At 39.0% G+C, this 20,678-nt stretch overlaps 1 protein-coding gene across 1 annotated transcript in view; it reads left to right on the plus strand.

The window, feature by feature from the left end:
- RNF17 (ring finger protein 17) overlaps positions 1-20,678 on the plus strand; it is a 109,528-nt gene that overhangs the window by 72,277 nt on the left and 16,573 nt on the right. Inside the window, exons 23-26 of the mRNA XM_065896316.1 lie at positions 10,550-10,652; positions 12,104-12,219; positions 13,905-14,194; positions 15,492-15,655. Coding sequence (XP_065752388.1) covers positions 10,550-10,652; positions 12,104-12,219; positions 13,905-14,194; positions 15,492-15,655 — 673 coding nt within the window. The remainder of the gene's footprint in view (positions 1-10,549; positions 10,653-12,103; positions 12,220-13,904; positions 14,195-15,491; positions 15,656-20,678) is intronic.

The raw sequence follows: 20,678 nt of genomic DNA on the forward strand, positions 1-20,678 counted from the left end.
AAAGCATTTGATATGTTTAAGTCTCTAAATTCATAAAGTGATTTTTTTAAAAAAATCACTTTTAGAGGATTCTAGGGAACTAGTTCATTATTCTTAAAATTGGTAAATAAGGGAAATGAGCACTTGTTTTTCCTGTACAGTCTGTGTCTGGAGATAATCAATTAGGTGATAAGGGAAAGTTGTTCTTTATAAGCATTCCTTCTAACAAAGGAGGAATGATATCATTGGAATACCACCATTTTACAACCCTTATATACTAAGGGATCTAGACATGATTGTTGGTGGCTGCTAACATCACAAAAGAGAATCAGACATTATGTACCTCCTGAGGGAAGTACACAGCACCATCTCTGAATAGTATTGCTGAAAAAAGAAATATGCGAACCTGAATCTGATCGAGACTCTAGACCTAACTATGAATTTAAAGGAAATACAAGAGACAGATGAACATGTTAAACACCATGAGAATGCAGTCAGCTAAATTCAGACCATTGAAACTGCAAACCAACTCTGTTAATTCAACAGAAAATTACAAGGGAAAGAGATGGAAGGGGCACTAATGATACATATTGCCCATTCATGATGTATGGATTTTGTTTACCAATTCAGACTGTTTTGAAACATCAGGAAAAAAACACCATCTGAATAGTTGATCTTAAGAATAGTTGATCTTAAGAAATTATTAATTTTTAATGTGCCAACAGTACTGTGGTTGTGTTTATTTAAAAAGATTTAGTTTTGGGGCTTCCCTGGTGGCGCAGTGGTTGAGAGTCCGCCTGCCGATGCAGGGGACGCGGGTTCGTGCCCTGGTTCGGGAAGATCCCACATGCCGCGGAGCGGCTGGGCCCGTGAGCCATGGCCGCGGAGCCTGCGCGTCCGGAGCCTGTGCTCCGCAACGGGAGAGGCCACAACAGTGAGAGGCCCGTGTACCGCAAAAAAAAAGATTTAGTTTTGGAAATGCAAGCTAAAATATTTTCAAATGAAATAATGTTAAATCTGGGACTTAAAAATAATTAGGGGCTTCCCTGGTGGCACAGTGGTTAAGAATCTGTCTGCCAATGCAAGGGACACGGGTTCGATTCCTGGTCCGGGAAGATCCCACATGCTGCGGAGCAGCTAAGCCCGTGTACCACAACTACTGAGCCTGTGCTCTAGAGCCTGTGAGCCACAACTACTGAGCCCACGTGCAACAACTACCCGTGCTCTGCAACAAGAGAAGCCATCACAATGAGAAGCCCGTGCACCGCAACAAAGAGCCCCCACTCGCTGCAACTAGAGAAGCCCGCGTGCAGCAGCGAAGACCCAGCTCAGACATACATACATACATACATACACACATAAATATTAAAAAAAAAAATCAGGGATGGGAGTGAATACATGGGAATATGATGAAATAGAATTGGTCATATATTGACAATTGTCAAAGCTGAATGATGAGATTTATTCTCTCTGCTTTTGAATATGTTTGAAAACTATAATTGAGAAACAAATTGAAAATTTTTAAAGGTAAATTCACCAGATATTTTTTATTATATAAGTTTCAGTTGTACAGCATTATAATTTGACATTTGTATTCAATGCAAAGTGATCACACCACAAGCCTAGTTACCATCCATCACCGTTATAATTGACACCCTTCACCCTTTGCACCCATCTCCTAACTCCCTTCCCCTCTGGTAACCACTAATATGATTTCTGTATGTATGAGTTTGTTTCTCTTTTGTTGGTTGGTTTTTTAGATTCCACATATGAATGAAATCATGTGGTATTTGGCCTTCTCAGTCTGGCTTATTTCATTTAGCATAATATCTTCAGGGTTCATCCATGTTGTTAGAAATGCAAGATTGCATTTTTTTTTTTATGGCTGGGTAGTATTCAATTGTGTGTATGTCACATCTCCTTTATCCATTATTCCATTTTATGGACCCTTAGGTTGCTTCCATATCTTGGCTGTTGTAAATAGTGCTGCAGTTCACATAGGGGTGCAGATATCTTTTTTTTTGCGGTATGTGTGCCTTTCACTGCTGTGGCCTCTCCCGTTGTGGAGCACAGGCTCCGGACGCGCAAGCTCAGCGGCCATGGCTCACGGGCCCAGCCGCTCCGCGGTATGTGGGGGTCTTCCCAGACCAGGGCACGAACCTGTGTCCCCTGCATCGGCATGCGGACCCTCAACCACTGCGCCACCAGGGAAGCCCGCAGATATCTTTTTGAATTATTGTTTTCAGGTTCTTCTGGTGAATACCCAAAAGTGGAATAGCTGGGTTATATAGTAGTTAATTTTTTGAGAAACCTCCATACTGTTTTCCAATAGTGCTGTACCAATTTACATTCTCACCAACAGTGCAGGAAGGTTCCCTTTTCTCCACATCTTTGCCCACACTTTTTATTGGTTGTCTTTTTTTTTTTTTTTTTTTTTTTTTTTCGGTACGCGGGCCTCTCACTGTTGTGGAGCACAGGCTCCGGACGCACAGGCTCAGCGGCCATGGCTCACGGGCCCAGCCGCTCCGCGGCATGTGGGATCTTCCCGGACGGGGGCACGAACCCGCGTCCCCTGCATCGGCAGGTGGACTCTCAACCACTGCGCCACCAGGGAAGCCCTGGTTGTCTTTTTGATAACAGGCATTCTGACAGATGTGAGGTGATACCTTCTTGTGGTTTTGATTTGCATTTTCTTAAGAATTACTGATGTTGAACATCTTTTCATATATTTGTTGGCCATCTGTATGTCTTCTTTGGAAAAATGTCTATTCAGATCCTCTGCCCATTTCTTAATGAGGCTGTTTGGGGATTTTTGTTGTTGAGTTGTATACGTTCATTATAATTTTGGATATTAACACCTTATTGGATACCTGATTTGCAGAATATCTTCTCTCATTCAGTAGGTTGCCTTTTCATTTTGATGGTGGTTTCCTTTGCTGTGCAGAAGCTTTTTAGTTTGATGCAGTCCCATTTGTTGATTTAGTTTCCCTTGCCTTTGGAGTCAGATCCACCGAAATTGCTACGCCTGAGGTTAGTGAGGATACTGCCTATGTTTTCTTCTAGGAATTTTATAGTTCAGTTCTTACATTCAAGTCTTTAATTCTTTTGGGGTTAATTTTTGTGCTTAAGGTAGTGGTCTAGTGGTCTTTTTCATGTGGCTGTTCAGTTTTCCCAGCACCATTTATTGAAGAGACTATCCTTTCTCCATTGTATGTTGTTTGCTCCCTTGTTATAAAATAATTTTCCATATATGTGTGGGTTTATTACTGAACTCTCTATTATGTTCATTGATTTATGTGTCTGCTCATGTGCCAGTACCATACTGTTTTGATTACTGTAGCTTTGTAGTATAGTTGGAAATCAGAGAGCGTGATACCTCCAGCTTTGTTCTTCTTTCTCTAGATTGTTTTTTGGACATTTGGGATCTTTTGTGCTTCCATACAAATTTTAGAATTACTTGTTCTAGGACTTCTAATACTATGTTGAATGAAAGTGATGAGAGTGGGTATCCTTGTCTTGTTCCTAATCTTAGAGGAAAAGCTTTCAGCTTCTCACCATTGAGTGTGATGTTAGTTATGGGTTTGTCATATATGACCTTTATTATGTTGAAATACACTCTCCCTGTACCCACTTTGTTGAGAGTTTTTATCATAAATCGGTGTTAAATTTTGTCAAATGCTTTTTCTGCATCTATTGAGATGGATTATATGGTTTTATCCTTCATCCTGTTAATGTATGTACCACGTTGATTAATTTGTGGGTGCTTAGCTATCCTTACACTGCTGGAATAAATCCACTTGATCGTGATATGTGACCCTTTTAATGTATCGTTTGCTAATATTTTGTTGATGATCTTTACATCTATGTTCATCAGAAATACTGACCTGCAATTTTCTTCTCTTGTGGTGTCCTTGTATAGTCTTGGTGTCAGGGAAATACTGGCTTCATAAAATGTGTTCAGAAGGTTTCTCTCCTCTTCAGTTTTTTGGAAGAGTTTGAGAATTCTTCAAAACATTTTTTTTTGAATGTTTGGTAGAATTCACCAGTGAAGTTATCTACTCCTGGGCTTTTGTTAGTTGGGAGATTTTTTTATTACTGTTTCAATTCCCTTGCTAGTAATGAGTCTATTCACATTTTCTATTTCTTCATGATTCAGTTACTAAGATTGTGTGGTTCCAGAAATTTATCCATTTCTCCTAGGTTGTCCATTTTGTTGGCATATAATTGTTAATAGTCTCTTATGATCCTTTGTATTTCTGTGGCATCAGTTGTTAATATCCCCTCTTTTATTTCTGATTTTATTTATTTGAGTCTTCTCTCTTTTTTTTCCTTGGTGAGTCTAGCTAAAGTTTTGTTGATTTTGCTTATCTTTTCAAAGAGGCAGTTCTTAGTTTTGTTGGCCATTTCTATTGGGTTTTTTTTTGCGGTGGAGGGGTCTCTATTTCATTTATTTCTGCTCTGATCTTTATTATTTCCTCCCTGCTACTAATTTTGGGTTTTGTTTATTCTTCTTTTTCTAGTTCCTTTAGGTGTAAAGTTGGTTTATTTTAGATTTTTCTTGTTTCTTGAGGTAGGCCTAATTGCCATGAACTTCCCTCTTGGAGCTGCTTTTGCTGTGTCTTGTAGATTTTTGGTATATTGTATTTCTGTTTTCATTTGTCACTAAGTATTTGATTTCTCCAGTGACCTATTGGGTGTGCAGTAGCATGTTGTTTAATCTCCACGTTTTTGTGGTTTTCCCCATTTTTTTCCCTTGTGATTGATTTATAGTTTCATACCATTGTGGTTGGAGAAGATGCTTGATACGATTTCATTTTTCTGAATTTATTCAGACGTGTTTTGTAAACTAACATGTCATCTGCCCTGGAGTATGTTACATGTGCACTTGAGAAGAATGTGTATTCTGCTGCTTTTGGATGGAATGTTCTGCATATATCTGTTAAGTCCATGTGATCTAACGTGTTATTTAAATCTGCTGTTTCCTTACTGTTTTTGGTCTGGATGACCTATCCATTGGTGCAAGTGGGGTGTTAATGTCCCTTACCTTTATAGTATTGCTTTCAATTTCTCCCTTTAAGTCTGTCAATGTTTGGTTTGTATATTTTGGTGCTCCTCTGTTGGGTGCATATACATTTATAAATGCTACATCTTCTTGCTGGATTGACTCCTTTATCATTATGTAACACTCTTCTTTGTCTTTTATTACAATCTTTGTTTTAAAGTCTCTTTTGTCTGATATGAGTATAGGTACTCCAGCTTTCTTTTTATTTCCATTTGCATGGAATTCTTTTTTTATAACTTCGCTCTCAGTCTGTGTGTGTACTTTCTTCTGATTAATTTTACTACTTTTATCTTTTAACCTTCATGCTAGCTTTATAAGTGATTGATCCACTACTTTTGTTATACCATCTTCAGTGAGATTTTTACTTTTGTATGTTTTCTTATTATTAATTAGTGCCATTTCTTTTCAGCTTAAAGAAATCCCTTTAACATTTCTTGTAGGGCTGGTTTAGTGATGACGAACTCCTTTAACTTTTGCTTATCTGGGAAACTCTTAATCTCTCCTTCAATTCTGAGTGAAAACATTGCTGGGTAGAGAATTCTTAGTTGGAAGTTCTTTTCTTTCAGCATTTTGAATAGTCATGCCACTCCCTTCTGGCCTTTAAAGTTGCTGCTGAAGAATTTGCTTATTGCCTCATGGGGATTCCCGTGTACATAACAAGTTGTTTTTCTCTTGCTGCTTTTAGGATTTTCTCTTTATCCTTAACTTTTACCATTTTAATTATAGTGTGTCTTGATGTGATCCTTTGGGTTCATCTTATTAGAACTCTCTTGGGCTTCCTGGACCTGGGTGTCTGTTTCCTTCCTCAGATTAGGGACGTTTTAGCCACTATTTCTTCAAATAATTTTTCTGGTCGTTTCTTTCTCTCTTTGTTGTCTTCATCTTCTGGGACTCCTATAATGCAAATGTTTATTCCACTTGTTGTCTCCAAAGTTTCTTATCTTAACTTTTTTTTTTTTTCCATTTTGCCGCTCTGTCTGGGTGAGTTCCACTGCTTTGTCTTCTGCCTGCGGATTCACTCTTTGTCTTCATCCTGTGTGCAGTTGAAGCCCTCTAGTGCATTTTTCATTCAGTTACAACTTCTGTTTGGTTCTTTCTTGTATCTTCTGTCTCTTTGTTGAAGTTCTCATGGTGTTCATCCATTCTTCTCCTGCGTTTGGTGAGCATCTTTATGATGATGACTTTTCAGTCTTTACCAGGTCCATTGCTTATCTCTGTTTTGTTTAGTTCTTTTTCTGAGGTTTTAATCAGTTTTTTTGGTTGGAACGTATTCCTCTGTCTCCTCTTTTTGCCTAATTCTCTGTTTGTTCATATGTATTAGATAAATCAGCTATCTCTTCCGGTCTTGAAAGAGTGGCCTTACTTAGGAGATGCTCAGTGGGACTCAGGGGTACAATCCTGCCTGGTCGCCACAGCCTGGCACTCAAGGGGTGTCCCCTCTGTGGGCTCTGTGTGCCCTCCTCTTGTGGCAGGGCAGCGGCTGCTGTGGGGTGCTGGTGGGCAGGGCTGTTGCTTGCATGGCTGTGAGGCCCAGCTGAGGCTCGGGTGGGCAGGACTCTCAGCAGGGCAGACCCGTTAGTGCTAACAGGTTAGAGGGAGAATTTCAGTGCTAGTGATAGCAAGGTAGCCTGAGATCACAAAAAAGGCTCCTGCTAGTGTCTCAGTCCCTAGGGGGCATCCCAGCTGGTTTCTCCCTCTCCAGCAAACGCTTTAAGATTTAGTAAGTGGGTCCTCTTCGTGTGTGGCCCATGTCCTTTTCAATCTGGTGTCTTTGCACTTGTTTTTAGGTTGAGTGAGTTTGGGCACAGGCCCTTTAAGGGCAGGTTTTTCTGTTTACTACCAAGCAGGGCCCTCTGGGACTCCCTGGCACAAAGACTTTCTGTGTCCCCCATCTCTTTGATTACAGGAAATAGCTTTCAGCCTCCTTGACCTGAGTTCCAATGGGCAGATTCAAACAGTTGCTAATTAGGGAAGGGAGGGGATGCGAGACCAGGGAAAAACAGTCAAGAGAAACAGTAGTGCAGCCTTGGGGAGGGTGCTGGTTCCCCATCAGTGGATAAACAACAATATCTTTGAGCTGTTTTGGAGATACTGAAACCCCCTCCAGGTGGGAGAAGTTAACGATTAATGATAGTATGCTGCCCACAAGCCTGTAGACCCCAGACCAGTTGGAACCAGTGAAGGTTGATGATGCTGATGCTGACATATGTCTCTTACCAACCCATCAGAAGAATGTCCATGTGATCACGCCCTCTTTGAACGATTTTTTTTTTTTTTTTTTTTTTGGCTGCGTCAGGTCTTCATTGCTGCATGTCGGTTTTTCTCTAGTTGTGGCGGGCAGGGGCTACTCTTCGTTGCAGTGCACAGACTTCTCATTGTGGCTTCTCTTGTTGTGGAGCATGGGCTCTAGGTGTGTGGGCTTCAGTAGTTGTGGCACACGAGTTCAGTAGTTGTGGCTCACAGGCTCTAGAACGCAGGCTTAGTAGTTGTGGCACACGGGCTTAGTTGCTCCACTGCATGTGGGATCTTCCTGGCCCAGGGCTCGAACCTGTGTCCCATGCATTGGCAGGTGGATTCTTAACCACTGCACCATCAGGAAAGCCCCGAACCATTACTATAAAACTTCTCACTATCCTCTCCAAGTTGGAACACATAGTTTTTCGAGGCACTAGCCCTCTGTTTCCCCCTTTGCTTGGCAAAGTAATACAGCTATCCTTTTCTGCTTTACCCAAAACTCTGTCTCCAAGATTCAGTTCAGCACCAGTATACAGAGAAGCTGAGCTTTCAGCATCATGCTCTCTGCAGTTCTGTAGTTTTCCTGGTCATATTTCCTATTGGTTTTCAAAGCCAGGTGTTCTGGGGACTCTGTCCTGTACAGGATCTAGAGGTCGTGATGCCAAGTGAAGGGTATTTCCTATACTCAAAACAATGGGAGACACAAAGTTTTTGTGCCCAGGAGCCCTACAGGGCCCTGCTCAGTATCAGTTGGCATGCCTCATGTAGAGCTCAGCTCTCTCCCTCCTTTGTGGTCCCTCCTGATTCTGGATCGCTGCAGCTGGGGCGTGGGTCTTTCCTTGGCGAGAATGTGTCTCTGTCTCTCCTCCCTATCTTGATACTGTCCTTTTCCCTTTGTTGTGGAGGCTCTGTTCATTGATAGAACAGAATTCTGTCAGTCCCTTAATTGTACCCAGTATTGTAGAGCAGCAGTCCCCAACCTTTTTGGCACCAGGGACCAGTTTCATGGAAGACAATTTTTCCATGGATGGGGTGTGTAGGGGGGGTATATTTCAGGTGGTAATGCGAGCGATGGTTCAGGTGGTAACACGAGCGATGGGCAGTGGCAGATGACACTTTATTGCTCGCCCGCCACTCACCTCCTGCTGTGCAGCCTGGTTCCTAACAGACCGTGGACCAGTCCACACCCTGGGGGCTGGGGACCCCTCTTGTAGAGAATGCATTCCTATTGACACCTTGAATTATGTCTTATGGACTGTAATGGAACACCACTGTTTCAGGAGTCTAATAATAGCTAACCTTAAGCATGTCTAGACCCTGTATTAATTGCCTTAACAGGCATTATTTTACTTAATCATCACAAAAGACCTTTAAGCTATAGATAAAAAGTATTATTTAAAGATAAGGAAATTGAGTCTTCAAGAGGTTAAATATTTTATAATCCAGAGTAATACATCAAACTGTTGAACTAGGATTATTAAAGTTCTGATTCTGGAACCAGAGTCCTAACCACTATGCACCCTTCTGAGAAATCTTTTTTATAGATTTCTTTTTATTGTGGTAAAATATACATTAACATAAAATTTATCATTTTTCAGTGTACAGTTCCATGGCTTTAAGTAATGGAACCTTTACCACTGTCCATCTCCAGAACTTTTTTATCTTTCTCAACTGAAACACAAAGTTTTATGGATACATGCCATAGATTTTTTGAAATGTTGTGAATACTTTCAGATGTTCAAAAGGTAATATTTTAAAGTGTGTATTCTTAATAAATCATAGGAAAACCTTAATGATGCTTGTATGCTGATGTTATCTGTATACCATCATAAATAAAAAACGATAACTAATTCAAGGCGTCACTGATAATATAAGCTTCTTAGCTCATAGGAACACTGTTTGGGCTTCTTAATAAATAGTTTTACTAAATCCTATTTGGTCAAACTACATACACAGTTGATTTTTTTTTTTTTTTTGGCGGTACGCGGACCTCTCACTGTTGTGGCCTCTCCTGTTGCAGAGCGCAGGCTCAGCAGCCATGGCTCATGGGCCTAGCCGCTCCGCGGCATGTAGGATCCTCCCGGACCGGGGCACGAACCCGTGTCCCCTGCATCGGCAGGCAGACTCTCAACCACTGTGCCACCAGGGGAGCCCCACAGTTGATTTCTTTAGTTCACTCACATAAACCATTCAGTGTGAAAAGATTGGCCACATTGCTTATTTACTCAGAGGATGGGGCAGCGCTAATGAAACTCCACATCTAGAAGCCTTTTCTAGAGAGCCTTCATAGCCTGCAGTATTTACTTGTAATCTCTTTAGTGGTACTAGTTCTTTATTCTTTGGGGGTGGATTTGATGGTTAGAAACATCTAAAGTCACTCAGTTTCAACTTTGCAAACTAAAATAGATGATGAAGTTGATACTCTGCTCTTCATTGATTTGTCAAATATTTATTGAACACTTTTTACCATGATTATTAAAAATAAATTTTCTAAAAATTATTGAGGCTAATATTTATGGGTAGTAATACAAGTTAGCTTTAAATTCCAGAAAAAATCTTCCAAAGATATTTGGGCAGAGAAATCATCATTACAAAGGGACTGTTTGTATTTCCATTAAATATTTTTGGCATGCCTTCTGTGAGCTGGGCACTATGCTAGGCACTGGAGATATGATGGACATAACACATACAACACATAATATACAGATGACCCTTAACTCAGGTTTGAACTGCACGGGTCCTCTTATACGTAAATGGTAAATACATACTATGGCACTACATGTCCGTGGTTGGTTGTATCTGGATGCAGAACTACAGATGTGCAGGGCCAATTGTGAAGTTACACACAGGTTTCTGACTGCACGGGGGGTCAGCACCCCTAACCCCCACATCGTTCAAGAATCAAATGTGTGTACACATAACACACAAAACATTATCCCTGCTCTCTGAGTTTATAGTGTAGTTAGCATATATGAAATGTATATACTAGCTTTAAAAAACTTAAAACACATCTACTTTTTTAGGAGTTCTCAGTGTAGCTTCAGAACGATGTACATAAATAACTTAGCATGTAATTTGGGCCGTAGCTAGAATAGAGGGATGAATAAAAGGCTATGAAAATGGGGAAGAAAATTGTGAGAATAATACAAAGCCATGTTTAAATTGACTTCTCACTACATATGTAGTTGTTTGAAATATATTTTTATATGATGGTTCTTTTATGTTTCTATATATGCTATTTGTTATAAAACAAGTTGTCATTTTTTGTTTTAGACCAGCTGGTGGGAGTGACAAATGGACAGCAACAGCCTGTGACTGTCTCTCGTTGTACCTCACTGGAGCCGTAGCAACCATCGTCATACAAGTGTGTGAACAGGTACAGTAGATGTGTACTGGTTATTTCATTGACATTTTCTACAGAAGCATTTATTTTGTTGAGAAAATAATAGTAAGCTGTTTGGATTTATTTTCTGGCTGCGTGGCATGTGGGATCTTAGTTCCCCAACCAGGGATCGAACCTGTGCCCCCTGTAGTGGAAGCGTGGAGTCCTAACCACTGAACTGTCAGGGAATTCCCTATTTGGATATTTTTTTGCAACCTTTTTTTGGTCTTCAAGTTATCACGCCTGTTTGGGAATTCGCTGGCAGTCCAGTGGTTAGCACTCCATGCTTTCACTGCCAAGGGCCCAGGTTCTGTCCTTGGTTGGGGAACTAAGATCCTGCAAGCCACACGACCTGGCCAATAAAAAACACTGTAACGCCTGTTTCATAATAGATATGTACTGTAAATGATTATATGAGTGAATCAAAACATTTCTAAACTAATATTCTTGAGTTGATAATTTGCATATTAAAAACCAGAAGGTATGTATGCTAGAGTGCAGTTCTGAAGCCTTTGATATTCTTTACGAATTGGTAGTTAGGCTTCTAGTGAAATCATATTAACTGTACATCATAAAAGGTGTTTGTATGAGTGCCGATTTGAGAAGAGGATACATATATATAGGACATGTCCTTTCAGAACACTAAGAAATATTCCTTGTCTCCTTAACTTTTTTCTAATTTGATACATTTTATTGCATTAATGATTAGAATTTTCTTGTAAGTCTTTCCATGTTAATTTTTTCTTTGTGTACTTCCCCCACTTTTATAATTCCATATAAAACAGAACATATGTTTTGTAGTTCTTTCTTTGGCTTTTCACAGCAGAAGAAAGGCACACCTGTGAAAATATATTTTAGTTCTATAATTACAAAGAATTCAGGAGAATAGAGAACTTGTAATTGAGGATGTTTTCCTCCCTCCCCAATCTGGGATGGAAAACACAGTTTTCAGTCATCCTTTTTTCTCCTCCACTTGGTATTTTTCACCTGGACAGTGAAGTCTTCCTGATAGACTTCACAAAACAACTGTCTTTCTCTGTTGACTGTCTTCCATGCTGTTTTCTCTCTGATATGTTCCGATATCAAAATTACTTGGTTGCGGGCTTCCCTGGTGGCGCAGTGGTTGAGAGTCCGCCTGCCGATGCAGGGGACACGGGTTCGTGCCCCGGTCTGGGCAGATCCCACATGCCGCGGAGCGGCTGGGCCTGTGAGCCATGGCCGCTGAGCCTGCGCGTCCGGAGCCTGTGCTCCGCAACGGGAGAGGCCACAACAGTGGGAGGCCCATGTACCGCAAAAAAAAAAAAAAAAAAAAAAAAAGATTACTTGGTTGGGCATTTTTCTTTCTGGCATGGAGAAATGTGGAGGGAATACCTGTGAAAAGTGTAATGTTTATATGAAGTTGCGTTTTTATGTCTCATATTTACTCTGCTCTTAAATCACTGCAGGAAAACAACACAACATGGCCATTACCTGTGAAAATTTTCTGCAGAGATAAAGAAGGAGGGTGTGTTGATGTCTCCAAATATTTGATTAAAAGGGGTTTGGCTTTGAGAGAAACGAGGTATAGACTATTTTTTTAAAACAGCATTTTGTGATGGAGGCTTCTTATGTGCCTGTGTAAATGTTCGTATCTGTGTGTGCTCAGACATGAATTGCCTCTTGTTTGCTCTTAAAAATGATTTATAACTTAATCCTGAGGAGCCAGCTTAGAAGTAAATTCATTCAGAATTACTAAATGTTTAAATTCCTAGACATTTTTGCTTTTATACTTCCCCCTTTGCTCTGGCATTTATCAATACATTTTAAACTAAAGGAAAAGAGAATTACACAGTGGGTACCAGATCTGAACCCTTTGGCCTCATTTGCTTAAGCAGAAATGTTTAAGCTTTATGTTGGAAATTCTGGTAGGTATATACCAAAATATATTTGTGTGATACAGGTAGCAAATGAGTAGAAATGGGTAGCCAAAAAAGTAATTGAACAATATTTACATGTAAAGATCCTTTCAGATACTAAATTTGGGGTTTAAATACCTTTGATCCAAGGGGAGAAGGATCAGGATATCACTGTAACCCTAGTTTCCTCTTTTATCTTTTTCCTTCTAGAGGTAGAGGTATATTAGAATTGCAGATACATGTTCCAAGTGGTCACCTTCTACCATACATGGCCAGATCTCTTTTTTTTTATCTTAGATTATTATACCTTACCTTATTTGGATCAGGACCCCAATCTTGATGAAATGGAAGGAGAATGAGAGATCAGAAATAATACGGAACCCGAGGTAGTTGGCCAGGTGTGGTAGATGCTGACTTCACTGCCTGGGCCTTGGCAGGCAGCCAGGCTCTGCATCTAGTCCTGCATTCACTGACTTCAGGCTAATACAGTTCCTTGCTGAAAGAAATGTTAAAGTGAAAAATGCTGGGCATTAAAAAAAAAAAAAAAAAAAAAATGCCGGACAAGTTTATATTAACTAACAATATCTGCCACTAATTTAATGTTCTTTTCTACTTTTCTGGCACTAAAACTACTACCTCAAGGCTGGGAGTGATGAGGGAGCAGTGTTAGTTGAGGAATTATGCAGCTATTATCTCACCAGTGCTCATTTCCTTTTGAAAGAAAATATAGGAAAGTGGAAGAAACAAAAATCTGCCATCATTTTTCTAACATAAACAATGTTAATATTTCCTTCTAGGGTTTTTTATAGGCATGTTTTTTTAATTGGAAGGGAATAACAGGAAGTAAAGCAATTATGAATGAATATAGCATGTGTTACCACTAACACTTAATATCTGAATAGTATGGAAAAACTGTTTTTTTAAGGGACTCATTATCTTTGTATTATTTTATGAATGTTGATAACTTGCCACATGTATGATCTGTCTTTGGGCTAAACTAGAATCAGCTTGAAGCTGTTGTATTTCCCAATAACATCTAGTTAATTGTATGATACTTGGGATATACTTAATAGATTTTAAGAGAGAATAGCATGTAAATATGGGATAGTAATTTAATGCATTTAAGTGAAATTATATTGCTTTATTATCATCAAGCTCATGCATAATTTAAAATAATTTTCATTATAACTTAAAGTATGCTCATTTTTATGTAACAAATTAGACTAGGATATCCTAGTTTAATTAGACTAGACTAATCCTTCAAATATATTTGAAGGATTCTTTTTATATTGTTTTCCCAGAATTTTTTTATTTGCTCATGGTTAGATATATTCTTTTTTGCATGTTACAGAACTAATAAATTATATAACAGCCATTCATTATCCCAGAAGTCTCTGGAAATCCCACTGGTACAAGGAGAGTCAGTGGTTACTAAGTGTATTAAAATTAACTCTGACCCTGACAAAAGAGCTGCTGATATTCTCAGTGAACACGAGGTGTCTGAATTTAAGGAGAAAATTCTAGAACCAAGAACCACTGGATGCTATAAACCACCAGCTATTCCTAACCAGAAAGTATTTGAGGCAGTAGTCAGCTGCATTGGTGATGATGGAACTATATTTGTGGTACCTAAATTATCAGGTAAGATCTTTCACATTATGCAGTATTCTGTACAAGTGGTCGCTTTTACTGCTAGAGAACTTTAATTGGAAGGGAATATCTCTAGTAAAATACACATGGATTGAAATTCCTTGGGCAGATATTTAACCTTTCTGAACCTCTTTTTCACTGAGTTGTTGTGAGGTTTGAATGAAATAATGCATGAAAGGTGCTTTGCACAATGCCTAGCACATGAAGATCATTTATTGAGACATTGGGAATGGATAAACATTGGGCCTAAGATAAGCATGGGGGGACAGGTTCCAGTTATACAAGTTTGGAGGCTCTCTAAGAAAAAAAAATGCAAATGTTTATATTCGTTTAAAAGTGAGAAAAGAAGTCACAACAAATGACTGGAGAGTCAGGGCCATTTGAGATTCAGGTCCTTCCTGAGATCTCTTTAGCTTATGTACTAACGCTTCCTTTCTACAACCTGAGTGTGTCCAGGACACTTGATGACTCACAGCAGCTCTAGCTTTCATGGGACTTAAGCTCCGTTAGCTTCATAGTAAGTCCACCTACGGATAGGGGTATGGGGGCTACGAATTTGTTGAAATTTTTGTCTCATGTGTTGATCTGCTAAATACTGTTTTTTAATTTGAAAACCAGACTAAATCTGTGTAATTGGCTATTCTAGAAGTGAGTAGTGTTTCAGACCTGTAGCAACAGTACTTAATCCAGAAACTTTGCTTGACGTGTGTAAATAATCATAGCTAGAACTGGTTGCCAGATGCCTCACTTCCAGTCTCCTGCAATACTGATAATGTGGGCTAGCACTATTACACCCAGTTTACAGAAGAACAGACTGAGGCTTATGCACAGGAGCTCACAACTAAAGTAGTAGAACTGTTACAGGAATGACACCAGAGCTTGCCGTCTCTGGCATCAGTTATGGGCATATAAATTTACTGTGGAAATAATGAGCCAGTTAGCAGGAAGTAGCAATATTAGAATTTTAATATTATACCCGCAGCACTATGCTGTATCTAAGCATCAAATAACAAAGAGCTTTTAATGATTCTTGCACTTCCAAGATAATGCTTGTGTTTGTAACCATAGATCAGAATAATAATTTACATGTTGTTAGTAGTATGTTTCGAAACATATTGAAGCTATTGGCTAAATTAGATTTTTATTAAAGCTCTATTATGTGGGGAGTGATTTTTAATTGCTTTTAATGTTATCTAAGTGATGAAGTTACTAAAGTTTGATGATGACTTCATTTGAAAATGGTAGGGAATTTTTCCTAAATGCTTTCTATTTTTAATAATTTCTTCAGAATTTGAACTAATAAAAATGATGAATGAAATTCAGAGTAATTTAAAATGCCTTGGTCTTTTGGAGCCTTATTTCTGGAGAAAGGGAGAAGCTTGTGCAGTAAGGGGGTCAGATACTTTGTGGTATCGAGGCAAAGTAATGGAAGTCATTGGCGGCACTATCAGGGTGAGTCTGAAATTCTTTTGTGACTATTTTAAGGCTAAGTGCTATAACATTAAGAGGTCTTTCAAGTTCAGATACATGCAATTTTGATTAAAACATCTTTTAATGAGTTCATTCATGTAAGAGAATCACTTAGATGCATTATATATTTATTTGTAATAAGAATTCCTCTTTTTATTTTCAAGTATATTTATTAACCTGAATAACAAAAAAATATTTCCAGATACGGATTTTTACCACTGAAACTTTAATGGTACCACTTATTTGTGATTGGCAGCCTTATTTGTGTGCATGGTGCTAAATAAAACAACTTATTTTCCAGTATATTCTATATCTCCTTAGTAAATTTGTTTACGGGACCCCCTAATTTACCCTTTCACATGAGGGTTAATTTACCCTTTCCAGACTACTAAGAATAGTACTTGAGTTTCATCTAAAATCTTCAGAAAGAGCTGCATACAGTTGACCCTTGAACAGCACTAGGGCTGGGGAGCCAACACTCTCTGTAGCTGACCTGAGTATAATTTATATCATGCTTCCATGTCCACGGTTCTGTGTCGTGGATTCAATCAGCTGTTGATCATGTAGTGCTGTAGTAGGTTTTTACTGAAAAACATCCATGTGGAAGTGGACCCTCATAGTTTAAACCCGTGTTGTTCAAGGGTCAACTGTACTTTGAAAATATGTGTATATAAAAATATAGATGAAAAATGTTTCCATTTACATTGTACTTTAAGTATAGCAATGAAATCGAGACATTCAGCCTGTGAAGATTTTGGTTTTAGGAGGGGAGGGAAAATTAAGAAGAAAAGTCTTTTGTTAATACTTGAACAGATTATTATCTATTTGATGATGATACCTGACAATAACGTAGCACTTCAGGTTTCTAAGCTTTTTTCACATATGCATGTTTGTATTTTCTTATTCGTTTCCAGCTATCATAGATGTAGATTGCTATTCCCATTTTACCAGTAAGAAAATTGAAATTTATGTTCAGTGATGTGCCTGAGGTCAACATGTCAGTGGGTGGTGGTACTAGAATTATATCTAAGCATCTGATTCCAAAATTTCTGATCTAAGCCTTGTGCTTTCTGTGCTGGAATACAGACTTTACAGGGTTTTGTGTTTTTTTTTTCCTGGAAGGTATCTTTTATTTTTATTTTAAAAAATTTTTATTGCAGTATAGTTGATTTACAATGTTATGTTAGCTTCAGGTATACAGCAAAGTGATTTAGTTAATACAAATACATTTATTTATTTTCATAGGTTTTTTAAAATTTTTATTTATTTTTGGCTGTGTCGGGTCTTTGTTGCTGCACATGGGGTTTCTCTAGTTGGCCGCGAGTGGGGACTACTCTTTGTTGAGGTGTGCGGGCTTCTTACTGTGGTGGCTTCTCTTGTTGCAGAACACAGGCTCTAGGCGCATGGGCTTCAGTAATTGCAGCACGCAGGCTCAGTAGTTGTGGCTCGTGGTCTCTAGAGCACAGGCTCAGTAGTTGTAGCGCACGGGGCTTAGTTGCTCTGCAGCATGTGGGATCTTCCCAGACCAGGGACTGAACCCATGTCCCTTGCATCGGCAGGTGGATTCTCAACCACAGCGCCACCATGGAAGTCCTTCATAGATTTTTTTTTTTTTTTGCGGTATGCGGGCCTCTCACCGTCGTGGTCTCTCCTGTTGCGGAGCACAGGCTCCGGACGCACAAACTCAACGGCCATGGCTCACGGGCCCAGCCGCTCCATGGCATGTGGGATCTTCCCAGACTGGGACACGAACCTGTGTCCCCCACATCGGCAGGCGGACTCTCAACCACTGCGCCACCAGGGAAGCCCCTTCATAGGTTTTTAATAGAAGTAAGATGGTTTAAAATTTTGGGTTACTATTTAGGTATATGGATACTCAACAGATTCATGTGTTTATATGCAAATGAGTCTATTTTCACATACATTTGAATTGTTCAGATAACTTTTTTAATCTAAAAGTAAATTGAAATTCAATTTTCATTAAGGTATTAAATTCATAATCTTTACATATATAGGATCCAAATAAGATAGTGGTGAACTATATTTTTTTTATACTTTCTAATATCTCTTTTTTAAATGCGAGAGTATTTTGATATTTTAATCATTTTTAATTAATTTCCTATGCATTTCAAGTATACACAATAAATTTTTCATTCCTTAACCTGCTATCTTTCAAGGTTATCCTATGATCCACATTAAGAAATAGACATTACATGTAATTGTACATACCCTAACTACCTGTGAAGTACTCAGATAATTTTTATTTAATTCTATTTCATTTTTTTAATGCTGACTGCCAAGACAGCCCAATTAAACAGTGATATGTTAATTTCATTAAGTTGGGGTAACAGAAGTAACTTATTGACATTCCTTATTCTTGAAACAATTTAGAAACTGAATAATCAAAATTAAATAAAGCACTTTTAAAAATGGACTGTTGAGGACTTCTAGTTTCTGGTTCCACATTTAAGAAGCTTTGAAGTTGCCACACCATCCTAACAGCAAGTAAAAAGCTGAACAAACTGAAAAATCTGTAACTCTTCTTGTATCTGTAAGAGAGGGAGTACAAAGGGCAAACCACTGCCCCAACAGTTAGAGAGTCAGGTGAATATAGGGAGTCACAGCTTATGGGAGCAGAGACTGACGACCAGAACTCTAATGGAAGAATTGCTGGATTTTTTTTTTTTGCTGCACCACATGGCTTATGGGATCTTAGTTCCCCAACTGGGGTTGAACCTGGGCCCTCGGCAGTGAGAGCCTAGAGTCTTAACCATTGAACTGCCAGGGAATTCCCAAGAATTACTGGAATTTAGTGTGGACAACTCTGAGAGGCAAAAACTCCAGGGAACCCAGTCATCAGAAGGTTCCACACGGTTCTATGAGATTTATCTCCAAGAGCTTGACCAGGTTCTCACATAAATATCAGAGATGCTTCCAGCAGAGGAAGGAGAAAAGGAACCATTTTGAAATACGCTACAGCATTCTGTTTTTCTTAATGAGGCTTGCACTCAGGAGACAGTAGTTAAGCAGGGCCTAAGCATCTGGGGTATTATCAGAGCCTAATCAACCTGGGGGAAAGGAAATTACCCAATTCCATTTAACTCTAGCTTTCCACATTGGAAAAAGACCCAACTCCAGCTCACTATATCATCCTTTCCCACTTTAGGGAGTAGAGCAAAAAACTGAGAAACACTTGTGAAGTTCACAGTCTGAAAGCATAGTCTCAATGAAAGACTGAGACGTAATCATAAGACTATAGAACATTTCCCCTCCCGCCACACCTTCCTACCACATTACTGAAGGCCCATTTATAGCAGTTCCTTTTACACAGTACATATCTGGCTATCAAGAAAAAACTACAAAACAGTATGATATTGGCATAAAAAAAAGATGCATAGATCAGTGGAATAGAATAGACAGCCTAGAAATAAACCTACGCACATGTGAACAATTAATTTATGACAAAGCCAAGAATATACAATGGGGATAGGACAGTCTCTTCAATAAATGGTGTTGGGAAAACTGGACAGCCACATGCAAAAGAATGAAACTAGACCACTGTCTTAAACAGTACACACAAATTAACTCAAAATAGATTATAGGGCTTCCCTGGTGGCGCAGTGGTTGAGAGTCCGCCTGCCGATGCAGGGGACATGGGTTCGTGCCCCAGTCCGGGAGGATCCCACATGCCGCGGAGCGGCTGGGTCCGTGAGCCATGGCCGCTGAGCCTGCGCGTCCAGAGCCTGTGCTCCGCAACGGGAGAGGCCACAACAGTGAGAGGCCCGTGTACCACAAAAAAAAAAAGAGTAGCTATAATGATTTCAGAACAGACTTAAAGCAAGGAAGGTTATCAAGGAAAAAGGGCATTACATAATGAAAAAGGGTCAGTTTTCCAAGAAGACATAAAATTCTGAATGTCTTAATAAATTCTTAATATGGCCCTAAGAACAGAGAGTCAAACTACATGAGGCAAAAACTAGTAGAACTGCAAGGAGAAATAGGTGTATCCACTATCATAGTTGGAGACTTCAACACCCCCCCCCCCGAATCAGAAATGGACAGATCCAACTGGCAGAAAATCAGTAAGGACATAACTGAATTCAGCAACAACATCATCAACTGCATATAATTAGCATCTATAGAATTATTCCTCCAACAACAGCAAGATACACATTGTTAAGCTCACATGGAATATTCACCAAGATAGACCACGTTCTGGGCTGTAAAACACACCTTAAATTTAAAAGAATAGGAATCGGTGTTTGCTGTCAGACCACAATAGAGTTAAACTAGAAATCAGTAAGAGAAAGACAACTGGAAAATCCCAAAATGCATGGAGATTCAACAGCAAACTTCTAAATAACTCATGGGTCAAAGAAGAAATCTCAAGAGAAATATTAAAATATTTTGAACTAAATGAAAATGAAAACAACTTAAAAAATTTATGAGATGCAGCTAAAGCAGTTCTGAGGGGAAAATTCATTGTATTGAATGCATACATACATACATACATACATATATATATATATATATATATATATAAAATAAAAGAAGGAAAGTCTAAAATCAATTATCTATGTTTCTACCTTAGAAAATTAGAAAAAGAAATAGCCAAAGTAAGCAGAAGAAAAGAAATAGTAAGAGCCCCTGACCAGGTCAAGCTGAAATCTGTGAATCCCTGAAAATAGGAATTCAAGGGAAAAAAAATAATGAGATTTAAAGCTGATTCGTTGAAAAGTTTGATAAAATCGATAACCCTTCTAGCCTGGCTAGCCAAGAAAAAAAAAAGAAAAAGGACACAAATTACTAATACCAGAAATAAAAGGGATATCAATACAGATTTAATGAACACTGAAAGATAAAGGAATACTGTGAACAAGTATACCCACACATTGGATAGCCTAGATGGACTAGACCGTGTACCGCAAAAAAAAAAAAAGCAAGAGACTCATCAAAAAGCTCTTGGAACTAGTAAGCAATTACAGGAAGATTGCAGAATATAAGG

This window comes from Phocoena phocoena, chromosome 18 (assembly GCF_963924675.1).
Source record: "Phocoena phocoena chromosome 18, mPhoPho1.1, whole genome shotgun sequence".
Taxonomy (NCBI): Eukaryota; Metazoa; Chordata; class Mammalia; order Artiodactyla; family Phocoenidae; genus Phocoena; species Phocoena phocoena.